A 20,035-nucleotide genomic window follows, 5' to 3' on the forward strand; every position below is an offset into this window, starting at 1 on the left:
ATATTGGAATAATTTATGGATGTATTGATGCAGGGACTCCATTATGTTCTTGTTGACATTGTTGGTAGCGAGAGGTGTTCCTAATTTTCACAGTTTGGAGTGAGTGAGCGAGTGAGTTTAGTTTTAGGCTGCACTCAACAATATTCCAGCTATATTAAGGCGGTCTGTAAATAATCGAGTCTGGACCAGACGATCCAGTGATCAACAGCATGAGCATCGATCTGAGCAGTTGGATGAGTGAGTTTAGTTTTACGCCACACTCAGCAATATTCCAAATATATGGCAGCGGTCTGTAAATAATCGAGCCTGGACCAGACAATCCAGTGATCAACAGCATGAGCATCGATCAGCGCAATAGGGAACCGATGACATGTGTCAACCAAGCCAGCGAGCCTGACCACCCGATCCCGTTAGTTGCCTCTTACAATAAGCATTGGTTACTGAAGGCCAATTCTAACCCGGACCTTCACGGGTTTCACAGTTTTGTCTTCTTGAGAGGGTACGTAAGTCTCAAAACATCTGAAGTAAATTTAGATATACCAGGTTTATAATAGTAGGATACTTGTGTTTTTAAGAGATGGCTAAATTTGTGCACAATCGCCAACGTATGAAGGGACCATGTAAGTCCTTCTAGGGTGGGTGGGGTGAAGGGGTGGTATGGGAGCATTGAGGGGGGCAAGGCAGGCTGAGCGAGGTTGAGAGGTGGGCGCGGACGTCGGAGAGTTTAAATTTCAAGTTTTCGATAACATTTTTTTTCATTTTTTCATCCTTTGCATATATTCATAAGAACTGCATGTTTCATTTGGTCAAATCACTTGTCAGAAAGTGCCCACAGTGCGGAGAGTTTCTGGACTTTTGTGAGTCCAGAATTAAATTGTGACGCGTTGATTTAATATCTGGCAATCAATTATTAATGGCGAGCCCAGCCAGTGTCATGTTGTCTGGGCTGTGTTAAGCCTTTACATACACATGAAACTATACTTCGTACAAAGCCCAGAGGCGCAAGTCCATATCAGATTTAATTGGAAATCATTATCTTGTAAAGCACAAGGGTATACAGTATTAGCTTTCATTTCAAGAACTGAAGATGAGTCCACTTGCACAGTTAACAAATTGATTTAACTGATAAAGCTTGTGAACTATGGAACAAGTGGCAGATAGCACGAGCACCAACTAACCGGGGCACGATGACCCACATTCAGTCAAGGAACACACATTGTAGCTACACACGGTTGAAACATTTGATAGAGGTGACCTACGTGTATTCATGTCAAAATATATTGTAGATATATCAACTAATTGTATGTGAACAATTCTGTCTTCAATCCGTTCAGTCATATATATACAACCCATTCCATTCCATAGGGCAAAATACGAAATATATACACAAACCAATCAATTGATCGATAGATCAAATAATTCAGTTGTTATTTTAGAATTACGACTACTGCGTGGATGTGCAGAGGCTCCACTACTTACAAGTAATGAAAACAAAACTTTTTGGACCCACAGAGTGGGACAGAATTTTTACCCCCACAGAGAAACATTTCGATTGTATAAGTTTGTCATTTTGACTGAGCATTTGACATGTGCCCCGGCTGGTTTATCTCGTAGATATATACTACTGAAATTATGGGGACTTCAGTCCATCAACAGAAGTACGTCGTAAATATAAAGCTTCAAAAATGGGAAACTTCAGTGTTTTCTCTTCACCCAAGAACAAAAAATATTGATCAAATTATTTAAAATAATTTCATTATGAAGAAAATGTTAGACTGGGTACCACTCGACGTGATGTACCTTAAGTCAACAATGGCCGTTATTTGTGGCTGTGTGCCGAGAAATTTGGCGAACACATTTTGATTCGCGGGCGTTTCGTTTAAAGGTATATAAACTAATTGAAGATTATATATTTAGAAAGCTGTGAATAAATGCATTCCATACATAATTCAAATGACACGTAAATCCGACTTGTTGAATAATTATTGCAAGTCTTATTTGGGGATGTCATTATGCTGCTCTCCTGTAGTAGCATTGAGAGGATTGATGGGTTTATGGATTATTGTTTTAAATGTGTATATTTGAGCTTTCAAATATTGTCCGTGTCCAGACATACATCTATACCACGTCCTTCCACGCTATTCCATGTGTACAATTACTGCGACTATGGCCATTGTCAACACATGTACATCTTTACAATTCCAAGATTATACAGGCCAACATACACCCGACCACGTCCATCTATATCAACTCCTACTGGATCTTGAATACCGTCCTCATCTGTCAGTATGTTTCTTACAAACTCTCCCGACTTAGTCAGATGAATGACTCTGTTTAAGGAGGAGTCTGTCACCAGGATGTCACCCCTGCTGGTACTTGTGATACCACGTGGCTCCTTCAATGCTGTGTCTCCAGTAGGTCTGTAGTGGAACACCGTCTCGCCCTTGGGGGTCAGACACGCGACACCCTTGGATGCCCTGTCAGACACCAGGATGTGTCCTGTATTTGTGGTGCAAAGGTTGGCGGGATACCGAAAGATGTTACCATTGTCATGAGGATTGAATGACTTCAGCACGCTTCCTTTCATACCAAGGATATCTACACAGGGAGGAACCAAGGAGCTTGCTGCGAGTGTTGACGGGTTCACATATGTTGTATCCCAGTACTGTTTAGCGGTTGTGATGGTTGACAGCAGTTCCAGGTCCGGGTTGACTCCTAGTTTTACAATCTTGTTTTTACGTGGAACTGTTACAGCCACCTGGTTGTGTGGCAGCTGAGTCAGACCATACGGAAAGTTTGTTAGACTTAGCCTACTGTGACATGGTTGATTGTTCCTGGTGTAAAATGACTTTACACTTTCGTTCACAGGATCTGTGACTACAACTGTATCTGTACCATCCACCATCATCACGGTCAAGTCAGCTATCCGTGCTGCACGTGGTTCTCCTGCTAATCTGACTGTAATGGTGTCTTGTAGCACTGGATCAGCCGTTAGGTCCACATCGCCATCACGCAGGACGTCTATCGCACCCAGCTGTAGATCCCCCAGCGCTTTACTCAGCTTCTCAATGTCATGTCTGAATGTGACCCTGACCATTCTTCCATCCTCTGCGTCCCCAACAGCCTCCACACCACCTTCCTCACAGCCCTGATACATCTCATACACATCCATGTCACATTCAGATTGTAGAGCCTGGTCTATCAGCTCAGTCTGCTGTTGGTACATCTGTAATGAAAACCCTCTTGATTTTACACTTGCTTTCAGTTGTCCGATGTGGATGTCTGACATCCCTTTGAGATTATCCAGAAGTTGCTTTCTCTTAAACATGATCTGTTGTATGGCTTCCTGTGTTACAGACATTATGTCTTCTTCCATTTGAGCGTATCGAGACGTTTCTTTAGGTACAGTTGACTTCAGTTCATCAATTTTTAATTTCGTGTCTACTTGCTTCTTTGATAAAGTCTTTCTCTTCTTCTTGAGTTCTGTTTTCATGTTCTCGATCTGTGACTCGATTGTGACAACGGAATCACACTTCCTGTGATACATGATGCAACATTTGTGACAAACCATCTTCTCGCAATCCTCACACAGAAACTCCACGCATTCCTGCTTGTGTTCCTTGCACATGACCTTTCGCTTTCTTTTGACCTTGGCCTCCCCGTAAAGGTCAGTGACGTCATGGTGACGTGTAGCTGGGATGCGACTGTGCACTCTGACACATTTCCCACATAGTGCGTCATCGCAGAAAGAACACCAAACAACAGCTGGCGTTGTCTCCCGTCCCTCTTTACAGAATGCACAGAAGGTTGTATCTGGAAAGCATTGGTAGAATTAGGAAGTATTTTAACACAAATGATACACGAATTTATTCGACAACTTTCACAACATCCAAACACAACCTGATAGTAATTGTTACATATCACTTACATCAACTAAATGTAATAACTTCAGACTGTTTGATCACGTAATGCACTCCAAATCACTCACTCAGTTTATACACTAATTTCTAACAAGCACAGATACAAAGGCAAGCACAGCTACATCTTCGATCAGAATTGCAGCAAACGTGAGTGTGAATTTTGTCCAAAGCAACCATTCGTAACTACTCGTGTCATTCCCTCTCGTGGCCATGTTTACGACTAGGCTCTGTCTAAGCACAAACGGGCACCGAGATGAAAATAGTCTAGTACTAGTACCAAGGAAAGATAACTATGAAGTTCCAAACATGGCTACTCCAAGAATACCCTATAGCTATATTCCGTGGACAAAACAACTATACAGTCATTTCCTTTGTAAGTATGTTTCAGTGTTGAAAGTTGCTGATCCTTTAGCTCAAAGTTTATTTTAAATTGTGCTCTGCATAGTTACCGAAGTTTCAAGGTTCAACGATGCCGCCATTTTTATGCTTCGAAATGCGTTTTACTACGTGCGATTTGATTGGTTTGCCACGATTCTTGGCAGTAATGGCGTACGATAGGGGTACGAGTCTTCTTGTAGGTCACGGAAAGAGGCGAGTAGTTACGAATGCAAAGCAACTATATGTATGTATACCCTTGGATTCCGGACCAAACGAGTCCAAAAGTCCCTGCATGACAAAGCTTGGCTTGACGTCATCTGCCCATTCCTCCACTGGTTTCTCAGGGTCAGACACTTTCGTCATCTTGCTGCAGAAAGGGCAGATGAGAGACTTGGCATTGTCGGCTTCAGGTCTAGTTTTGGTGTAGTTGATGACACATTTCCGACAGAAAGTGTGATAACACACAAGTGTACAGGGATTGACAAAAACCTCTGTACATATTGTACACGTCAGGAAGTGTTCGGTCAGCTTCTGGGAGGTCGCCATCTGGAAGGATATAACCAAGCAGATGCAATGTGTAGGTAAGTACCCGATGATATACAGTTGAACACTGTTGTATCGAAGTCAGAGGGACCGAGATAAGTACACACTACAGTTGAACACCGTTGTGTCGAAGTAAGAGGGACCAAGGTAAATACCACTAGTTATCCTAGTTTCGACTCAAGCTGAAAATGATAAAGATGTAATACGAAGTTGCCAAGCTTTCACTTCGAGACAATCGTAATTTCGACATATCAACGGTATTTGACTGTACGTTATCTGTCATGGTATGTCAAGACACTGCCAAATACTCTCAGAAATCTTAAAGTGCCAACGAACCTATTCATATGTACGGAATGTAGATGTCCAAACACGAATTTTCCCAAGACTTTAACAGGTGTATAAGAATAACATGTACAGTGAAGCCCCGTTAGTCCGGACTCCGATAATCCGGATGTCTCGTCTCCCGGGCGATTTCAGCTTGTTACCAATCTATGCCTATATAATTTGCCTCGATAATCCGGAAATTCGGTTTCCGGAACCGGACGGTAAGTAGCTGTCACCAATCAGTAAAATAAACAGTAAATTGCTTCACAGTCCGGACGCTGTAAGTCGTGTTGACGAACCGTAACAACACCGCCCGGCGATGTTTACTTAAATAACTGGCCAACTGGGTTGTTGTTTTAATTAGACATAAAAAAGCTCCCGACTGAAGATACTGTACATTTACACTTTGATTGACACCACAATACAAAGGCGTGGATGACAAGTGAGCTGTTTTGTGATTGGTTAATGTACTTTGACAGACAGATCCGGTCACGTGGACTAAAAGTGATTTTGCTTTACGACAATGCTGCAAGTCGAAAGTGTGCTTCGCTAACTTTGCGAAATGTGACCAAATACCACGTCTCATATTCAACCGATGGATGCAGGAATAATTCGGACATTCAAGGCATACTACAATAGATCGCTTGTTAGACATTACCTCACCTGTGCTGAGGCAGGACGTGATCAGACACGTCGGATCAACATGCGGATGTCACTCGGTAAAATTATTGATGTGATGAATTAAGCTTTACATTAGATGAATTAAGCTTTACATGTATACTTGTATGAATAATGGGTCATTTAGCCTTGAAAACAATGAAGATGATGATGATGATGATTATTATTTTGTTTTTTTCTGTGTTCCCACTTCTTTCAAGCTCATATATGTCGCTAGGAAAATACCGTTGCAATCTCTTGGACGCTCGACCTCTTTGTCGCTGTATTAACGTCTGGTAATTCTAATGCGCCTATGCATATCTTTCTGTATTTTTTGTATGAATAATGGGTCATTTAGCCTTGAAAACAAAGATGATGATGATGATGATATGCTGCTGTTGAGGATGACGATTTTGCTTTGCTTTTTCTGTTTTCCCTCTTCTCTCAAGCTCATATATGTAGCTAGGAAAATATCTTTGTCGCTGTATTAATGGCTTGTTTCAAAGCTTTCTCAGGTGGTGTATGCATATGAAATGTATGGCGCAGTTGAATCAAGCGTAATCATGTGGATACCACGTGACGACGTCACTTCATTATCAGTTGGCGATAGCACAAGTGTTGTTTATTACAGGTATAGATTTTATCAAACGAGTCATTTTAAAATATCATATGCATAACATTTTAGAAAGTTGCGACATAAACCGTTTGATCTTTAATTTAATTCCACTAATACACAAATTATCTTTTACGATGCGAATATCTCTGTGTCCTGACAGAGGTGACTAGGAGAGATCGAATACAAACAAACACAGTCATACATTGAGTGTGGTTTTGTTAGTTCTGTGTGTGGCCATGGAGTGTAAATGAGTGTGTCATTCTGTGTCTGTGTCATGGTATGACGTATCAGCTGTGTACGCCTGTGTGATTATTACTGTCACACCGAGAGTGTCTGCAACAACCTACCTCGACCAAGCTGTCCCTGTCACCTGACTACCAGGGTGTGTGACAGAAAGAGTTGCCTCCCTTCCAGTAGAATGCGGAAGGAAACTGATAACGTGAAATCGCCGACTGAGTTGATATAGACAATACGTATGTCATGTCTGTCCATTTCGCGAAACACCTGGTGTCATCACTAATTTCATCAATTCATAAAAAGGTTCACAGCTGTTGTTCCTTCACAGAAAATGGTGTGATGGTAAAACCACTTATATCCTCACTTAAAAATATATATAATTAAATGTGTACCGAAATGACAAATGGCACAAAAACAGTTTTTCCTCCTTTGAGCTCAGTAAGTCTTTTAATAGGTATGTGTCTTACACATGCAAAACAAAGGTAACATGATTTAGTTACAGAGAAGGATTCAATATCTGGCAATTATTTACTACTGGCGAGCCCAGTGTACTGTTTTCTGGGCAGTGTTAAGCCTTTACATACAAATGAAACTATAGTTCGTACAAAGCCCAGCGGGTCAAATCCATATCAAATTTAACTGGAAATTGTTATCTTGTAAAACACATGTAGCATCGTTTTTCTACAGAGTCTTAGCTTTTAGTAGCACAATGTCGTAAGAGCTAAAGATGAGTCCACTTGCACAGTTAACAGATTGATTTAACTGATAAAGCTTGTGAACTATGGACCAGTGGCAGATAGCACGGGCATCAACCAACCGGGGCACGATGACCCACATTCAATCTTGGAACACACATTGTAACTACACGCGATTCAGGCATTAACTGGAGGTGACCTATGTGTATGCTGCTCCTGAATCTTAACTCTCATAGTTCCATTCAAAACACCCAACAGATTCCATCTGAGTCCACCTATATGCCTATTTGCATTATTATCTATACTGAAAATAACCCCTGTCTAATTCATTCACGAGACAGAAATACGTGTTCAACATGAAGCAGGCAGTCAGTTCTCTCATATTGTACATGAACGTGAATTATGACTCCAGTATCTACCAAAACAATGTCGCTGATGAAGCTCACAGATGGATACGTTGACAGTCAAAATGGCAGCGATGACGTTACCATTTTCACTCATTTTCACACAGAAGTGCATACAGTTAAATATCTTTCTTCAATGGGTCTTGACAGTTCGTGAATTGTCATCTACTTTAACTGGGAAAACAATATGTCAGATATAGGGACGTGGTGGACGAGCTGTCTAAGGCGCTGGGTTAGTGAACAAGCGAGCTCGAGGTGCCGGGATCGAGCCTACCTGTGACCGGGTGTAAAAACCTTGGAGTCAACTCTTTCAGTGTTGTCACAACCCCTAGTGTACAGTACACAACCCAGTGCACTTTAAAAAAACCACGAATCCGATGGTAAATGACCAGATGGCGGTCACATGTATTTGCAAACACCTAGTTGCGGGTACAGCAACGTGCAGTAAACTTAGACAAAGTACTGTTACTATGTGTGCCAGTCCACCTAGCTGTGAATGGATACCATCGTAAGGATGGGAAAACCATATTAACTCGGTGTGCCTAGTGGCTGCAAGAGTTGTAAAATCCCAAGGGATCTGATACAATGATTATACTATAATTATATATAATATTATATGTGCCGTTTGGTATCATTTCAAAGATTTCAAAGAGCGTCTCGACACTTTCTCAGAGGCTGTTTGATCAAGGTTACAATATTCAGTTCCTCACTTAAGCTTTGAAGCGTTGAATGGTAGAGAGGGGGATGAGTGTCACTTGCTGAATTATACTCTTAAAATGGTTGGGGACTTCATCTTTAATTTACGATTGAAAAAAATGGGAGATTTATCGGAATCAATCAATGGTATATATATCGGAGTCAATAAAAAATGTTGATATGATAATAATGAACGTTTTGAGAGTGCATCACCACTTCCTTATGACCATAGTTTTTTGTTCAGTAAGCGCTCTTGATCGATGATTGGCTCTTGATCGATGATTGGCTCTTGATCGATGATTGGCTCTTCATCGATGATTGGTTCTTGATCGATGATTGGCTCTTGATCGATGATTGGTGCAAGACGTGAAACTTGCATGTGTATGGTTTTCCTTTAGAAAAAAAAAAAAAAAGAAAAAAGAAAAAAAAACCAAACGCCTAGAATGAAACATTAAACACTGTGTGATGCAAGTTGATTGTCAAAATTAATGGTCTACAGTGATTTATCGACCCTCTTGAAAACCGTCAAAATCAAGAATGACACCCCATGCAGGTGTATGGGGCTACTGCGTTGTGTACGTGCATGCCATGCGTTGTGTTAGGGGTGCTGATCAGGGAGCTTATACTTCCTATCCAAATTGAAAGTTCAGGTTCCCCTATTTTTTATATGTCAACAAGTATTTTTTCAATGATAAAAATGAAAGGCGTTGCATTCATAATGTACATAGCGCCCTGATAGAACAGTGATTGCCAAGTTGTTATCACATGACCCGTTTGCGTCACGTGGACCATCTACTATCCAGTATCGTCTTTATGCAACCAAAGCCTCGCTCTCAAACCGGAACTGGGGAAGTGTTGTAAAGGTCCATGAGAACACCATGATGGACAAGGCATAAAACTGTTTATTTGAAAACACAGCCTCAATTTGAAGATAAAGTAAAAGTTATTACAATAACAATGGTGAGAACTACTTAGCCTTTGGTGATTTTATAATCAGTTGTGTAATTCCGGTTTCAACAATGCTGAAATCCATTTTCATTTCCAACATAGGGGATTACAAATATCATGTGACGTATTCATATCAAAAGCAAGAAACAAAAAGACAATATTTCCTTCACTGAATCATGATTCTTTTCCAGAAAGTATAATCTAAACTCTATGTAAATATATATCGAAGAATGCTGTAGTAACTGTGTGTCGGATGACGAACGGAAAGCAAGCACAGTCTACAGTTTCGCCTCAACACCACTCCATAAGGAAAACGTTGGTTTGAAGGTGGGGTCCTGGATGGCGTCTCTGGTGATGTTGAACTGACTGATGTCATACTGGGTTCGGCCGTCAACGGCGAGTTCGCTTAGGATCTTACCAAGCAGACTTGCAAATCTGAAAAAAACAAACGAACAGCCAGTTATAAACTGAGGAACAGAATTAACAATACCTGTCAGTATCATCTGTTTGATTTTCAAAAAATATCTTATGTTACAGACATTGAACCATTTTGTAATTACAAAATCATTCTATCCTTTAGAAATTTAGACATACATGTGTGGATCTTGGGACCGATTCAAAGGTTCGAAAAAGAGATATGTAAAATCTGGAGTTCGGCTGTCAAATCTATATGTAGATAAATAGCAAGACGGTCGGAAAATGGGTTCCAAATATATGGACATTCGAGAAAACATGGTCCGACTGTATTAAACTTTTGTGGATAATACAAAAGATATGCTGAATAATCCAACACACTTATTCATTAAAATATGAACATTTTACCACCATTACATATGTATCACTGTAATTATCATGTATATGAGCCCGAGCCTCTACCCAACCCCCACGCACCACACGGGCATGTATTGACAATAACAGTTCGTCTAAAATCTCAAACTGAAATAAACGAAAAGATTACTGAAACGATTGATTGCATGTCCAAGGTTTTCATTTATGGAAAAATTGAATTGAGGACATGATTCAATTCAGTCTGATTCAACCAATATTATGTCGCTATAGCTTATGTAATTTATATAAGGAGTCAGACATCACTCGCTCGGCAAATAGTGTTGCATAGGAAATGACATGTGCCTACACTGAAGTATGAACGCAAGTTTCAGTAGAGAGTTACATATAACATGACGTCATTCACATAGTCGGTGGCTCTTGGTCGTATTGTCACAAAGGTAACAAATACATTGGTCACATTGGTGACTTTACCTACACATCACAGAGGACAAACAATCAGTGATCCTAATCTGAATGATTTGCTGAATAAACATATATTCTTGTCTGATTCAGCTGCTAGCATTACATTATTGTCTCCAACCTGTTAATCATAGTTCAATGTATATATAAGTAATAAACTGTGTAGTATTTCCACAATATTTACACGTTTTTCACTCATGTATGAGATGCACACGTTTCAAATTCCAACACATTGTATGATGTATATATCCTGTACATCAATACTGTATATGTATAGGTATTTCCACAATGTCAAGCTTCCATTACACGTTTTTCATTCTCATTATGCAATATTATGCTTAACTGTATTTAAATCCCTTTGTCTTTTGGACAATAAAACATGTTTAAAACAAAACATCATACAGAACAGGCATTACGTACAGAATGTGCCTGAATATAATCCTAAATACTGTCACTACCCCTGAAGGAAATGCATTCCAAGGAGTGCTCACTTGTACGCATGTCCAGCTCCACAACAAACGATGACGTCAGACCAGCCCTTGTATGCGCATGTGTCGACCAGGAAGTCTCTGTCCGGGGGGATGGTGTACAGGCAGGTTTTGGTCTGGAGAATTGGTCCCAGAAACTGTAAACACGAAGTACAAATCAGGATGTAAATTAATGTTCAGGCGTAGAGTTACCGCTTGAAGACGCGAAGTGTCACAGAATCAATGTGAAACAGGCATGACACTGGATACACTCAACGGTCATTGTGTAAAGTTTTCACTTTAGGATACAAGCTCTTAAGTTACAGGGGCGATGGGGTAGGCTGGTGGTTAAAGCGTTTGCACGTCACGCCGAAGACCAGGGTTCGATTCCCCACATGGGTACAATGTGTGAAGCCCATTTCTGGTGTCCCTCACTCACTCACTCTCTCTTAAGTTACAGGAACAATAACAGTAAATCTGACTGAGAAAAGTTCAGGCAAGAAATAGATAACATTTCCAATGGCATCTGTATCAACTGTATGAATATCAGAACGAGATAAGTGTACATAGCCTAACATACGCCATATAGACTGAGAAAACACCCCTTTTAGATAAACATCTCGGAATACGATCACCTAATTGATTCGGTAGTTTAAACGACGGGGTGCTGAAACGAGGGATTTTTAAACAATCGCCTAGCAAACTTATTTCTTGTATTTCAAAAAACAGAATTGATCTCCAGCAACCAATATGAGTGGCAGGCGACAACTATTGAGATCAGGTGGTCAGACTGGCTGACTTGACTGTCCCAAGTGCGTATATCAATGCTTAATCACTGGGTTGTCTAATCCAGACTCAAATATTTACAGAGAGCTGGCATTTCGCTAAGTATTACGTTATAGAACAAAAAAGCAAAACACACAACAACAACAACAACAACAAAAAAGAAACAACACAAAATATAACGAATGCCGTTTTTACATAATTGATTCCTTTCCAAGTTCAACCTTAAAGTTGGTTGTGTATTCTTTTATCTTTATTCAGGCACAATCTCTTTTTAACGGCTATTCTTCATAAACATTGTTTCATGTTCTTAATGGCTTATAATTAATGTACATTTCACCGAAGGCCCTCCACCTACCTTGGGACAAATCTCCTGCAGGAGCTCAGTACAGACCCGCTCTCGAGCAGGTTCCGGTTCAAAGGTCCTCGTGTCGGCGGTGACAACGTTACCTCCAACGTCGATCCCGATCTTCGTCCCCGTGTTGCCGTGGATGGGGAGGGCGTAGAAGTCGTACTGTGGGCAGTGAAAAATCCAGATGGGGAACCTATCAAAAGAAAGATTTTGAGGGTTTCAATTTGTAATCAAGTTTTAACATAGTAATGATGAGCATGAAAACATTGTTAACATCATTGACGGTGCCAATATGTACGTATGTACGTATGTGTGTTTGTCCCGACCCACAAAGTGTCCGAAGCGTTACAAACTATCGTTACTATATAGTGTATTATAGGATTACGACTGACTGACTGAGTTTGGTTTTACGCCGCTTTATGCAATATTCCTGCAATATCACGGCGGGGGACACCAGAAATGGGCTTCACTCATTGTACCCATGTGGGGATTCGAACCCGGGTCTCCGGCGTGACGAGCCAACGCTTTAACCACTAGACTACCCCACCGCCCCATAGGATTTCGAATGACGTAGTGCTATGAACGTTTCGCAGATCGGGCCCTGCTGAGTAACTGTTTATGGAACCATATGGTACAAGTCAAAACAGGGTATTTCGTTGCACATTATTGAGCGTAAAAATATAAATGTCCACCATAACACCTTTTGATGGTTATACATTGGCCTTGAATTTCTTGAATGTACAAATTGTTGTAAACTCTCTGAAGTTTGTGTAGGAAGACCGTGTTTGGGTGTGGCTTAAATGATAAAATGTGACCACGAAACACTGAATACTGCTTGACATAAAGGGGAAGCTGGAGTCGCCCTTCACCAACAGTCGTGTAGTTTATTTGAATGCTTCTGCACACCTCTACGTATGAAGCATAGAGGTTTCATTGGTTTCTAATCCATGTTAAGTCGAGGTGGAGAAATCAGTGGAATTGAACTGGCTGTGTTACCGGTATTAAACAATGTCTGACCATTGATAGAAGAGACGGTTTTTTGTTATCTTCAGACATCATGTGCTCACTTTTTCTCGGTGAACTCCTTCATGTGCGGCGTGGCGTAGTACGTCACCTGCTCCTGTGTGACGGTGACGGGGACGTGGACGCCGATCGTCCCCAGAACCGAGTTGAGCCAACCGCCTGCCGTCACCACCACCTTCCGGCACTCGAACACGCCCTTCGTTGTGTGAACCTGCGTTACGATTAAGTATTTACTTAGCAGTCTTACACAAAAGCTGATGTATTTACTTGTTCAACAAATAAATAGCTAACGTTATCCACCTATATCTGTCAGAATGGGTGATTGAAATTGTGTTCTTTAGAGGCTGTAGTGTAATGTGCCTGCAATGATATACGCAACCCTGAGTGAGTGAATTTAGTTTCACGGCGCTTTTAGCAATATTCCAGCAACATCACGTCGGGGGAACATCAGAAATGGGCTTCACTCATTGTAGCCATGTGGGGAATCGAACGCGAACGCTTTAACCACTGGGCTACCTCGCCGTCCCCAATATTCGCAAAGAGATAATGATACAAGTGGTCCCTTGAGGTCAGTTACGGATCGCATATGAAGATTATTTCTCATATCCTTCAAGATCAGTACATGCAATGCCATTGCCCTGTTCAAGTTCAGTGAAATATGTATTTCCGCACTACACAATGGCTTATGTCCGAACAGTGACGCTGATGTTGAACGTGTAAAGCACGTACAATGACGTTGATGTAAAGTACGTATAATGACGTTGATGCTGGTGATGTAAAGTACGTGCAATGACGTTGATGCTGGTGATGTAAAGTACGTACAATGACGTTGATGTTGGTGATGTAAAGTACGTACAATCACGTTTTGGTTGGTGATGTAAAGTACGTACAATGACGTTGCCGTTGTTGGCCCTAGTCAGCCTGGTAGCGGGACAGTTCTCCAGGATTGTAGCCCCGTTACCCCTGGCCAGCTGAATGTGGACAGCGTTCCCCATGGCCGCGTCCACAAGGCCCGCCTGTTCCTGGTACAAGGCCACGACATCTGGACCCACTGTGAACTGGGGGTAGCGGGCCATCAGCTGCTGGTTTGACAGCCTGTCATATCTGATGAGAAAATGTCATGAATATAAAGCTATCAGTTTGTATATACGGTGTGCTTAAGAGTTTCGCTCGCTGGCTTCCTTTAAAAAGAAATCTAGAATCACCTACAATCAGAACCAGTTTGTTACGACATCCGCTTCACTGTACAACCTACCTGATTTTGTTCCTGTCCATTTCTACAGCATACGCCTCCAAACGTGCGTCACTCTGTCCCTTCCTGGCCAGCCTCAGACCCCCGGTCATCCATACAACCTGCAGGCCGGACTCGCGCTCTATCTGTTCCCATCTATACACGAACAAAATAAATATATATTACATGATGCTAAAAGTAGCCACCGAAAGTTCACTGCAAGACCTGCTTTTCTGTTAACTATAACTTACACATGTGCACAACTGTTGATGTACCGCTCTAAAAGTAATAACAACTACCTTGCTAAAGTGTTTCTTGTTAATATAAATATACTCACCAAGAAATAAAGATCGCTGTTATTTGGGGAGATATGTCTATGAAATTATGTGACTTCATTTCCCCCAAAATATCAAAAAAATATTCAAGTTGCTTTACTTTTTGCGTTCAGTATATGTATGGTACTCAGTTTCGATCAGTTTGATCATAAAAGGTAAATTAAAATGATCTAAACAGGGGCAACTAAAGTATAAACCCATGTTGAATGGTTGCTTATTAAAACACCCGTGAAGATCCGGGTAAGAATTAGCCTTCAATAACTCTGAAAGAAGCGACTAACGGGATCGGGTGGTTAGGCTCGCTGACTTGGTTGACACATGTCATCGTATCCCAATTGCGTAGATCGATGCTCATGATGTTGATCACTAGATTGCCTGGTCCAGACTCGATTATTTACAGACCGCCGTCATATAGCTGGAATATTGCTGAGTGTGGCGTTAAACAACAAACAAACCATCTTATTTAAAACAAACAAGGCGATGTTTGATACTGGTGTCATAATTGTGTTTCTGGGACATAAGTTTGCACTCACCCACTCACTCACTCACTCAACGCACTGTCACTTACGCCTTGAAGGTGTCGGGGACGAGTTTGGTGTAGCGGTCATCATGGTGCGTCAGGCGACTGTAACACAACAGCGAACTGTACATATATTACAGATGTTCCTTGAAACCCGGAAGTGAAGTGGATACCTATGTCACTTCCGGTTTCGTTGATGTATATTTATATGACCTGTCGACGATGATATGACGTGGTACAGTAAAGATACGTCTGCGTATATTGTCAGAAAAAATATGTCACTAATCAAAAACATAGTCAAAACCTTTCAGCCGGTGTGTCAGGATTAAATCACTCCCCTCAATTTCACTCTGGAAGAAACTTCATGGAACTCATCCACAAAAATGTTTACTTTAATAATGACAACAATGAGAATTAGTCGAGGATTTCTTCCTTCCACGATGACTGAGGTTTGACACCACTGGTCTATAAGTGTACGTTTGTCATGTAATCTTTCTTGTTGTCATAGTGGCTGGTCTATCATTCTGTCAAACAAACAGTGTACGTTTGTCATGTAATCTGTCTTGTAACCATAGTGACTGGTTTAGCATAGTCTCAAAAAGCAGTGTACGTTTGTCATGTAATCTTTCTTGTAACCATAGTGACTGGTCTAGCATATTCTCAAACAAACAGTGTACGTTTGTCATGTAATCTTTCTTGTAACCATAGTGACTGGTCTAGCATATTCTCAAACAAGCTGTGTACGTTTGTCATGTAATCTTTCTTGTAACCATAGTGACTGGTCTAGCATATTCTCAAACAAACAGTGTACGTTTGTCATGTATTCTGTCTTGTAACCATATTGACTGGTTTAGCATATTCTCAAAAATGCAGTGTACGTTTGTCATGTAATCTTTCTTGTAACCATAGTGACTGGTCTAGCATATTCTCAAACAAACAGTGTACGTTTGTCATGTAATCTTTCTTGTAACCATAGTGACTGGTCTAGCATATTCTCAAACAAACAGTGTACGTTTGTCATGTAATCTTTCTTGTAACCATATTGACTGGTTTAGCATATTCTCAAACAAGTGTACGTTTGTCATGTAATCTTTCTTGTAACCATAGTGACTGGTCTAGCATATTCTCAAACAAACAGTGTACGTTTGTCATGTATTCTGTCTTGTAACCATATTGACTGGTTTAGCATATTCTCAAAAAGGCAGCGTACGTTTGTCATGTAATCTTTTCTTTTATCTACTGGTCTGGCATATTGTCACAAAGGCGGCGAACGTTTGTCATGTTAGTGCTTCTCGACAACTCGGTCTAGCAAATCATCAAATTAGCAGTGTACACGAATACACAATGTCATTTAGAAAGTGGTCAAATGTAACATATGTTATATTTAGGATTACTCTTTCTCAGTACAGTACAGGCTATATTACTTTCATCCGGGATTCGAACCCACACTCTGAGAGGGAGGCACCTAATTGCCCGTACATTAGTCAGCAATCTAAGCCACTTAGCCACCGTGACTCCCTCAAAAATGGAAGCCTGGCAGCTGGTAGCCTTGATCACTGTGTATCCCTCTGGCATATGTAAAGTGGATATCCCAATCAGTCGAGGGGCGGTGGGCTAGCCTAGTGGTTAAAGCGTTCACTCATCACGCCGAAGGTCCGGGTTCGATTCCCTACAAGGGTACAATGTGTGAAGCCCATTTCTGGTGTCCCCTGGTGATCTGGCTGGAATATTGCTAAAAGCGGCGTAAAACTTAACTCACTCACTCACTCAACCAACCAAACAGTCGAAAACTATGAATACACAATGTCTTTTAGAAAGTGGTAAAATGTATCATGTTATTTTGGGATTACACTTTCTCAGGAAAGAATCAGATTCTAGAACCCAACCATCAACGAAAACCACTGAGAACGTGTTATCCCAAATAAAACATGTGTTAGCTAACGATGTACATGTTTCAGATTATAATTTCTTGTCACCATCAGTCTAGCATAGTGTCAAACTTGCAGTGTACATGGTTCATGCTCTGTGTTGTAATCATCGGTCTTCGGCCTGACATATTATCAAACTGACAGTGTGTATGATTCGTAATGTTTTTCTTGTGCACATGGGCCATTTTATGTGTTCGTTCTTGATACCACGATCCACCATACTATCAGACTAACAGTGTAGCAGTAACACATGATAACACTGAGGAGCATGAAAGTATTATCTATGTAAATTCAGTTATTGGTTAACGCTAAACTGACATGATCCTTGATACATCTTGTGAGCCTCCTCGTTCATGACCGAGAGAAAACTGCTCGAGACCAAGGACTGAAATATAAAATACATTGCCTTAATATAGGGGTGAAACGGTACGCTCTTACCACGGTACGGTACGTATTGCGGTACAAGGCCTTCGGTTCGGTCAGTTTCGCTTCGGTATATGAGATATGATCATAACGCAGAAAAATTGACAACAAGAGCCAAACCTAGATAGATTTTGACAAAATGATTCGATTTCTTGACACTTTAGAAACGGTTTAAAAAGGTTTATAAAATGATGATACGAAAACCGAAAATACCGATATTTTTGTATTGCATTACGGTATACCGAACTAAAGGCAAAATACCGCTGTTCTACTATTACCGCGGTATACCGTTTCACCCCACCTTAATATATAAAGATAGTGAGCAAGTGACCTTTTTCTGCTGACTCATGTTGTTTTGTCTTTCGTTTTTCCTTCGAAATTTTCCCTATCTTTCCAGAAAAAGAAACACCCAAGAAATATTAATGCAAACAGCGGTGAAGGTTTCACTGCCTTATCTCTAGTTACCAGCAAGGTTTCCATGTTCATGGAACAGATTTGTACTACCTCACTACAGTGAGTAGTGTCTTGCACTCTTTAACTCTTAAACTCTAAGAGTTTAAATTATTTGAGGAGAGACAAATATTCTGAGGATTAGATACTTTTTTACTGATTTTACTCTGCAAACCGTAGTGAGAATAACGCAAACTGATAGAAAGTAAGAAAGTAGTCCCGTCATCAAGAGGTAAATATATGTCGGATTGTATGTGAAAAGAACGGAGCACATGTATGGTGCAGCTGTAGTATTTCAGCTACAGCTACAGTATTTCAGCTATATCGTGGCGTGACAGATTGTATAGAGAAAACTCCGAGGTATATTTGACAGAAATTAGCCCTGAGACTTTTCAGAACCTGTGGTAATCTGGACTTGCCACATATACTACTCTTGGATGACCAGTATTGGGTATATTTGTTTCAGGGCCTGTATGCCAGACTACCCGAGGTGATGCACGTGTTGTACAGTGGTGAAACACGCAAGCACGGGTATCGTGCTGACAAACTAAAATCTTGGTCGACTCCCTGATCACAGGTTCCTGTCAAGCCTAAGGGACGCAACTCGTAGGCGACAGTGCTAATGATGCCCCTAACATACAGCAAAGGAGACTATGTACATAATACCACTGAAAAATGTTAAGACATACTTGTTAGAAAACACAGGTACGCAAGTTGCTGAGTTCTTGCACATTAAAGGGAGCAGAATAGAATGAATAATAAAACATCTCACCTGAGCTGGACCGTTTGGACAACCAGTACAGTGCTCCGCTGCCGATTCCTCCACAACCAATGACAATATACTCAAAGTACTGTCGCTTTGTCGCAGCCATTGTGCAATCTGTGTCTAGGAGAGAGGTGGAGAAGACCCTGCAGGCGCGGTGCTCGTGATCGACCTAACAACTGCTGTTTGTACTGCGGTGAGTCTACATGACTCGTCTTATCTACCAAACACGTGTTAACTGCTCCAATTGCCACAACTGAAGGTGTGTGACTATCCATGCAATATAACCATAATACAGTAGAACGTGAAGTCCTTGGTAATATTTAATGACGTCAGTGGAATAAATTATCTTTAATTCTGCTGATGTGTTGATCCATGAATATGCATGCTGTGTGGCACCCTGGCATCGGTCACAGGTATCTAACCTATATACCTGGAGTTTTTCAGGATATGTATTAACACAAAATATAATTTGACATGCGTTTGTTGTAAATTCTGAATTTGTTTTTCAAGTTCTTTGACGTGTGTGAGTTTCACGTTGTACTGATAATAATAAACTAATAAACTGATAATTATGTGTAGTTATATTGCGCTACCTTCCACACACAAGGTGTATGCGCAAAGCGCTAACTTTATTACAGCCTGCACTTCAACCCAAGCTGATTGTCAGGCGCTAGAAGATTAACAGACCATCATATCCCACCGGGTACCCATTTACTGCTGAGTGAACAGAGGCATATTATCAACAATGTCACTTGCCTTCGGTGAGACCACATGCGTTACACGTTCTTAGGCTGGACCGAAGTCCTAGAAACTCTCAGGATTCAGCAAGCTGCCAAACATGGTCACCCATCCAAGGAGTCTCCACGACCAACGTTGCTAAACTTCAACTGATGTTTGACCTGTGATCTTTGAACAGGGACACGCACCACATAATTCTGCTGAACATGCTACCCCGGTAAAATATATGCTTGACGCCAAGACATTTGGCATGAATCTGTGTATTTTGTGTCTGGTAAATTGTTGTCTTCCATTTTCTTGACTGTGCTCAATACCAAACATAGTTATACCTCGCGAATGGATATCGAGGTTAC

The 20,035-nt window shown here is 41.0% G+C and overlaps 2 protein-coding genes across 2 annotated transcripts; both read right to left on the bottom strand.

Moving 5' to 3' along the window:
• Window positions 1-1,055: 1,055 nt before the first annotated feature.
• LOC124271929 (protein wech-like) lies at window positions 1,056-6,811 on the bottom strand. Its single transcript, XM_046707108.1, has 3 exons — window positions 6,786-6,811; window positions 4,553-4,844; window positions 1,056-3,813 (listed from the first exon to the last, which is right to left on the bottom strand). The coding sequence occupies exons 2-3, from the start codon at window positions 4,842-4,844 to the stop codon at window positions 2,177-2,179; spliced, it is 1,929 nt and encodes a 642-aa protein (XP_046563064.1). The 5' UTR covers window positions 6,786-6,811; the 3' UTR covers window positions 1,056-2,176.
• Window positions 6,812-9,354: 2,543 nt separating this feature from the next.
• Window positions 9,355-19,191, bottom strand: LOC124271974 (monomeric sarcosine oxidase-like). The gene is made up of 9 exons (XM_046707145.1): window positions 18,951-19,191; window positions 17,624-17,690; window positions 15,426-15,482; window positions 14,547-14,678; window positions 14,182-14,395; window positions 13,336-13,502; window positions 12,275-12,461; window positions 11,158-11,291; window positions 9,355-9,853 (listed from the first exon to the last, which is right to left on the bottom strand). Exons 1-9 carry the CDS (start codon window positions 19,048-19,050, stop codon window positions 9,697-9,699), a joined length of 1,215 nt encoding a protein of 404 aa, XP_046563101.1. The 5' UTR covers window positions 19,051-19,191; the 3' UTR covers window positions 9,355-9,696.
• Window positions 19,192-20,035: the final 844 nt, after the last annotated feature.

This window comes from Haliotis rubra, unplaced genomic scaffold, assembly GCF_003918875.1.
Source record: "Haliotis rubra isolate DU_JTF1 unplaced genomic scaffold, ASM391887v1 Scf103, whole genome shotgun sequence".
NCBI lineage: Eukaryota > Metazoa > Mollusca > Gastropoda > Lepetellida > Haliotidae > Haliotis > Haliotis rubra.